At 33.9% G+C, this 7,672-nt stretch overlaps 1 protein-coding gene and 1 long non-coding RNA gene across 2 annotated transcripts; both read left to right on the top strand.

Annotated features, from left to right (window-relative positions):
• The first annotated feature begins 1,411 nt into the window (after nucleotides 1–1,411).
• LOC110892188 lies at nucleotides 1,412–2,564 on the top strand. Its single transcript, XR_004871045.1, has 3 exons — nucleotides 1,412–1,864; nucleotides 1,946–2,045; nucleotides 2,480–2,564. It is a non-coding gene; the product is annotated as an uncharacterized LOC110892188 (long non-coding RNA).
• A 741-nt stretch (nucleotides 2,565–3,305) lies between these two features.
• LOC110890695 (transcriptional regulator ATRX-like) lies at nucleotides 3,306–4,950 on the top strand. The gene is made up of 2 exons (XM_022138315.2): nucleotides 3,306–3,912; nucleotides 4,411–4,950. Exons 1-2 carry the CDS (start codon nucleotides 3,541–3,543, stop codon nucleotides 4,834–4,836), a joined length of 798 nt encoding a protein of 265 aa, XP_021994007.1. The 5' UTR covers nucleotides 3,306–3,540; the 3' UTR covers nucleotides 4,837–4,950.
• The last annotated feature ends 2,722 nt before the right edge of the window (nucleotides 4,951–7,672 follow it).

Below are 7,672 nucleotides of genomic sequence, written 5' to 3'. Positions count from 1 at the left end.
ATTTTTTACTCTTTTGTAAAACCCAAAGGACAAAAAACACACAAAAATGCGTTTTTTTTCATTCTTTTGTAAAACGTATTAGACAAAAATGTGTTTTTTTTTCCTCGTTTTGTAAACAAATGGACAAAAACACACAAAAATGTGTTCTTTGATTGTGTTATAAAACACAATTAACTAAAACATAAAAAAGTAGTATTTTTTCTTTGTTTTATAAAACGCAATTCTAAATGAAAGTCTGAAGTGAAAACTAGTTTCTAATTTTTTTGAGGCATTTTGTTAAACATCTGGTATGTAACTTTTTACTACTGATTTCTCAATGAAATTCGAACAAATGATGTTGCCTAAATGCATGATTACATTAAGAGAAGGTTAGAATCACATATATCTTCACTTTAACTAGAATTGTTTTGAGAAATTTGAGAAGAGAAGTACATGTTTAAACTGATTTCTCATGTTCTATGGCATTATGTTAAATTGAAATAAGTGAGAAATTGTATGAAATTGAACGGGGACAAAACAACAATTTGTAATTTGTAAAACTTTTCAAATTTATAAAATATAGCAATTTGCTATAAAACACAGGGACAAAACAACAATTTACTCTTTTTTAATATATATATATATATAAAACCAAAGCGCGATTTAACAAAACTTGCTTGAGAAAATTAAATTCTATTATTACCAATGTAAATAGATTTGTCTATGTCGATGCAACAGTTCAAACCCCTCTTGTATGTTTCATATAGAGTGTCCAAAATACCGAATTAACCGATGAAACCTAACCGATATAAATTGAACTACCAAAAACGGTGGGTCAGTTTATTGATTTTTATAACCCACAATAGCGGGTCGATTAAGGTTAACACTTTACTTTTCGGAATTAAAGGAATTATTATATTTTTAGAAACATGTTTCAGAAACGGTCCTATAACTAGAACTTTGTTTGTGTGAACTGTCTAGCACACTCACGTGTAGCATGCAATTTCTTTTCTGATTATCGACTCGTACTGGTATCGTACCAACGAATTAGGTATGATATTTTTTTTTCGGCATAGATAGAAAAGACAAAATAAAATCGAACATCTCTCCCCCTCCTACTCCCCTATATATGTTCATCAACCTCAAGTCTCAACAACCCAATCGGAGGATGTGCCTTGATGTTGAACATATTATGAACGTAAACGTTTTCAGATTAATATAACAAAAAATTTATAACTGGTTTTAACACTTTAAAAATGTCTTAAGTTGTTACGTTGTAATTTATTTTAGTTATATATATCTATGTAACCCATTAAGTCTAACCACCATCCAAGTTAATATCCACCGTTGGATCATGCTGAGATGAGCCGTTTAAACTAGCAAAAATAACTACTCTGATGGAGGTTATTTGCAGTTTTCTGCTGGTGGTTTTACTCCAGAAATTTAGGCCCATGATCTCCACTCCTTTTACAAATTTTCTCCAGCAAGTCCTGATGATCGGAGCAGTTTAAAGTGGTTAAATTAGCAGCAGTTCACGTCAGTTCCACGCTCTCTCTCCTAGAATACAGCGGTTGGCGACAGTTTTACTATATCAGCGCTCCCACTTCCGGCGAACTGCACACGTTATCCTCCACCCACGTTTGCCGCTTTATCCTCCCAACCACCCTAGCCCACCCATTATATAAACCCTCCAGGCCAACACCAACCAGCATCGCCGAGTTCATATTCATCCTTCTCACCCACTACCAGTAACGTTGAAGAGGGCTTTGATTCTTCCGGTGGATTTATCGAGTTCGTAACCGATGACGCCGATTGGAAGAATACCCTTCAGGAATCCGTGTGTAATTAGCAGGTTTCATCTCATCTCACCTCAATTAGAAATTAGGTTAAGTTTTTCTTTTCATCAGTGTGATTCTTAATGTTTGTAAATCAATATTAATGACCAATTTCTTTTCAATTATCATAGCCCCAAATCTCGCTTCTGTTGCATTCGAGTTCCATACGGACACCACTGCCTCCCAACCATGAGATTGAAGAGCGACGAAGGCGAAATTTAATGAACAAAGGTCCTCTATCTGATTGATTTTAGTTTTTTTTGGGCTTTTAAGCAATTTATTTGGGTTTTATGGGTGTTTATTGTAGTCTATTTGCACATCGTAGGTTTTTTTATTTCATTTGCAGATCACTTTGTTTTGCATATTTGTAATAAGTAAACAAATAACCATAGAACATAATAAAGAAAACAACAAACGAGCTTATAAGATGAACGAGCTTGTGATCAGATCACTCGTATCTCTCATTCTTGAATCTTGACAACGTGTTTAGTTTTTCAGCTCTTGTAGTACCTTATTCAGATATCCAGTTAGTTTCATGTCTATAATCCTAAAAGTCATTTCATTAGATGCAAACACAGAGCATTTATTTTCAATTTTAGTGCAAAAAGACGTTCTTAATTATCAATTATTTTTATCTTACGTGTTGTCATGCGCATTTTGTTCAGTCAGGCAGGAAGGAAACAGTTTTGGATTTAGCCAAGTTTGTTGACAAGGGTATCAAGGTCAAGCTCACTAGGCGAAGACAAGGTTAGCAAATACATATCTGTCTTTTACTATTTTGTTTTATATTACTTACAAATGAATGTAACTGAAGTAGGATGAACGGATGGAACTGCTTGAAAATGATTATTAGTTATGAAGTATTAGCCATTAGGTGTTCCATCTGTTCTTGCAGAGTACGAACTTTAACTGCTTTATGAAATCTCAATCTATCAGGTATAAAATTTTTCTTTATCTTTCAAAAGATAAGTTGGCATGTCAATACAATGCATACATGCTTTCTTTGTTGGTAACCTGCCAAAAACGGTTAGGGTCGAAACTGGTGAATTTTCATGGTGATCGACAGGGGTCCAAACACTTTTTGTTAAGTTTTTTAAATTTGGTATGATTAGAAATTTTTATCTTCAATAACAAACTAATTTTTTATATAAAAAGATATACACGGTTTTAAGTACTATAAAATACACTTACATCACTCTGAACATGTTTGACCTGTTACCGTTAAGTTATTATTTTTACCTGTTAAAACGGTAAGAGATATAACCTAACCCGAATCGACCCATTCATAAGTAAATGGGTCAAAGTTACCAACTCGAGTTGTCACAGATACGTGATTTACCTTATATACATGCAATTCAATTAATTATCACAAAAAATATGTACCATGGTTTTTATTTTTTATCTTTTTTTTTTGTAAATAGGTTCCAGGTGAGTCAATTTATAATTTTGATTTCTTTTTAAGTTCAGTTATAGCAAATCTAATAATATTCTCAGCATAGTTTATAGTTTATTCTGATATGTAAATTACCTGCAGAAAGGTGAAAGGGAAGAGAATGCATTGACAAGTGAAAGTTTCGAAGAAAAAGTAACCGAACTTCCTGGAAACCAAGTGAAGCAACTTGAAACTAGCAGCCTAGTGGCAACAACTGTATATACACCACTAGAAACCGGTACCAGTAAACCAACCGATGAGAGTGGTATTTTTTATCAAGCACTCTCAGTTACCATGGTCATTGCTGATGAACACAGCAACACACCAGAAAGTTACAAGGCTGCAAAACCAACAGAACCTGAAGAAGAAACCATAAAGATTGGAGAAAAGGCTATTGAGAGTGAAGTATGTGGAAACAGTGTCCCCGAGAAGTCTGAAACCGACAGCGTCGAGCAGGGTAAGAAAGAAGCTTTCAACGTGTTGGAGAAGAACCAAGGTGATGGTTATGGTGTTACAAGCTCACAAGATGCTGCGTGTGAGGATATAAAAGAAACAACAGAAGAACATGCGCCCGTAGTGGCTGATTTCAAGGAGCAGGATCTGAATGAAACGCCTAGAGAGTTTGTGAAGGAAGAAACAGATGACAAATCAGTTGATGCACAAGAGGTAAATAATGTTTAACCCAAGTAATTTCTAATTATTCCAAAAGGCTGCTATGCTGGTGTTATAAGAGTGCGGGAATGGGTCAATCGGGGTTGTATATATTTGATACCGGATAAAATATATAACGGGTGGGTTTGTTTAATATAAAGAAAAACATAAAACAAAATTTTCCAAGAAAGGTAACCAGAGATTAAAATGACCAACGTTGACCCCTTACTCAACCCAACCCAACAGACCATCCCTTTTGCCATTTTTACCTATCAGTATGACATTTTTACCTTCAACAATAATAAATTACATCAAAAATGATAAATGCTTAGAGAAAATGGCATTGTAAAGAAGACACCATTTATAAAAATTGTGGCTAATATTTGGATGAAAAAAGATGAATCCAAGCTGCTACAAATATTGTTGCTACAAGCTTTGAGCTTATTCATATACATTATTTTAGATTTTCTTTCACTCTACCCATAAACTCAAAATATAAATAATTTCATATAGGCAAGTGAACTGAGTGAAATTGGATCAAGGGACACAGAAGAACAAAAGTACGAGGAAAGTGTCAAGAAAATTAAGCAAGATGTAGAGATTGAAGAAACCAAGCCGGATGTAGAAATTGCAAAAAAGGAGCAAAATGGGTTATTACAAGCAATCACCCCCGATGCTTGCACCTCAACACAAACAATACCTCAAGTAGAGACGACAGAACATGAAGAAAAGGAGCAAGTTGTCAACGTATTAGAAAAAGATCAAGATGAGGATGACGTTACACGCGCACAGGAGGTGACGGTTGAAGGAGGCTTACAAGAAAAGACCCACCACAATGACAATAATGAACGTGAAGTTGTTGAAGCTAAAGAAAGTGTAGAGGAAGATGTTGCTGATGTGTGTGTCTCAACACATGTCAAGGAAAGTACAAAGATTTAGTTCCATTAAGTATGCTCTTTTGTATTGTTCATTTTAATGTTTGGTTATTTGTTTAGTGACATTATAAATACGTTTTATTGTTTTCTTTATTATGTTCTATGGGTTTTTTATTCCTTTTAAGTTTTTGACTTCTTAAAAGTTAATAGCTCATTTTTGTAGTGTTTGGATAATGTGTTTTGAGAATGAGTTTTAGTGAATTGAAAAGAAAAAAAGGAAAAGTTAGATGGTTTTAACTTTTTCAAATAGGAGATGGAAAAGAAGAAAAGGAGAAGCAAACCGAAACACCATCAATATACAGTATTTTTGTTTGTTACGTTGTGAGCGTAACCCGTCCAACGAACGGGTATTAAACTAGTTATTATTATTATTACAAAATACAAAGCAAGAATAAATTTAAAATGAAATTATCTTGTGAAAATTACAGAAAAAAAAATTAAGAACCGGGTATTAATACCCGAGTTAGGTTATTTTCTCTATACCTAACCCAAATCGAACCAGTTTCTCACAATATCCGACCATACTGAAACACTAGTGAATGGATCATTTATGTGATATGGGATAAGACTCTTTTTTTCTTTTTTTTTCCTTCCAAATACTTGTGTCCGAACCTGCACCGTACTTAACCTTCTGGGGTAGCCCAGTTGGCCAGCCTCACCCAGCCTCTTCTTGAGGTCACCGGTTCGATTCCCGGCAATGCCCTTATGGGGTGTTGGGGCTCTTCACCGTGGGTAATCACCGCCAGGCAGCTATGGGGCTAAGCTAGCTTGCGGAGTTGCAATACTCCGGCGGATGGGAGGTCCGTGCAACTACCCCCCCCCCCCCCCCAACCTGCACCGTACTCAAACCGGTATCCCTATTCATACTGACTTTTGCTATTCGGGTACTTGTATCCATACACAGTTATATTAATTTGAGTATTCAGTACTTCAGTATCTAGTATCTGTACAAATACCAGTAAATAATGGTACCTGGTACCGAATTTGATTAGAAATGAATTTGATATTATGCTTTATTTTCGTATTATGGTATGTATATTGATTTTACCTATTGGAACCCGTATTGTATTACTACTTGTACTGTTTTACCTGATTTGCTACATGTACTGTATTGATACTAGCACCGATTTTACCTATTTAGTACCCATAGGAATGCTCAAAAATTGAAAAAAACAAACAAACTAGTACCAAAGTAGGTATCGTACCATAATATTCGGTGCCCACTATGGTTCAGATCATAAGCCAAAAAATAAAATAAATTTTACATTCCTTCCCCATTGATGAATTTGATTGAAATGATCCCAAACATAATAAGACGTCTTTCTTTACTTCGGATTCACTTTTCTTTTCCCAATTTTTTTTTTTCATTCTGTTGTTACATTTAGCTAAGCTATTTTCATCATTTGATATGTTTCCAAATTATAGGGAATCCATATTCCATAAATGATACGTATTCAAAAACAAAACTCACAATTTACAAGGAAACACGTTTTGTTTTGTTTTTTGTTTTTTTGTTTTTTTCTTTTTTTGAAAAGTGACTATTATTCACAACGCCCACCCAAAGCAGGGGAGGCAACCAACAACAACCGACTATTATTCACAACGCCCACTACAATTTACAAGTATTCAATATTCAAGTTGTTTATTGAATGTTTTTTTGTCTTCGTAAATTAAGAAAAACTATTGTGAAAAATACTGAAGTTCATAAATTAAGAAAAACTATTGATCTTGCTTGCCACCACCATCAATTGGTTAAAACCACTATAATACAGGGACTCAAAATGTTATAAAATAAGTGGTTAGGGACTCGAAGCGTTAAAGTTTTTGATTTTAGACTCAAGTGGTTAAAACCACTAAAACACAGGGATTCAAAAAGTAATTTACTCTAAATAATAACTAGTGGGTGTAAACCCGCGCTTCACGGCGGGTTGAATATCCATGCGGCTCGGAAAGTAACCATATGTTTTAGGACGGGACGCAAAACCGTAATAAAAACTTACGGCGTCTAATGTTAATATAGGCAATTTATACATCTTATCTTATAGAAAATATAATATTTCATGTAAAATATTTTTGTAAACTACGATAATTATGTAACTATTTTACTAACTTATCTAATTTTTTTTAAATAAATATAAAATAAAAGTAACAGTAAATTTCTCATCAAAAACACGTTGCTTGATAGCAACTCTTCTTCATTAGTGGTTGGCTCAACTCAATAGTAACTTACCATAAGCAGCAATTTAAACTAATCAAATATATTGAAAATACTGTTCATTGTATTGGTTTTTTAATTTAAAATAATAATAATAATAATAATAATAATAATAATAATAATAATAATAATAATAATAATAATAATTAAAATTAATTTAATATATAGATAACTAGGTTAGTTCCCCGTGTGTTACACGGGTTGAACAATTTAAACTGTATAATAACAGGGTCGGCCCAAGCTCAAGTATTTTGAGGCTTGGGCCTCAGGCCACCAAATGTATAGGGCCTCAAGATTAAAAAAAAAAATATATATATACTATATGGGTATGAGCCTTGTTATTAAAAGGTTGTAGCCCAGTTGGCGCGCATGTCATCTGTGTACCTTAAGGGGGTGGGTTTGAATCTCCTTTAGGCCGATCGACTGTCGTTTATTCTTTTTGGATAAGAAAAAAAATAGGTAAGAAGGGCCCCGATTTTGAAACTTGCTTTAGGCCTCTAAAATGGTTGAGCCGACCCTGTATAATAAATATTTCTTGTAAATGCAAATCAAAGACGGAAACACTTATATATATTTGACAAATAATGAAACTAATAATAATAGTAAAAAAATCTCATACATGTGT

This window comes from Helianthus annuus, chromosome 11 (genome assembly GCF_002127325.2).
Source record: "Helianthus annuus cultivar XRQ/B chromosome 11, HanXRQr2.0-SUNRISE, whole genome shotgun sequence".
NCBI classification, from domain to species: domain Eukaryota; kingdom Viridiplantae; phylum Streptophyta; class Magnoliopsida; order Asterales; family Asteraceae; genus Helianthus; species Helianthus annuus.
This window is presented reverse-complemented; position numbering and strand designations above follow the sequence as displayed.

Coding starts and splice junctions, on each gene's coding strand:
- LOC110890695 (XM_022138315.2), top strand. CDS start 3,541: ATGGTCATTGCTGATGAACACAGCAACACACCAGAAAGTTACAAGGCT. Junction 3,913..4,410: donor AATCAGTTGATGCACAAGAG/GTAAATAATGTT, acceptor AATTTCATATAG/GCAAGTGAACTGAGTGAAAT.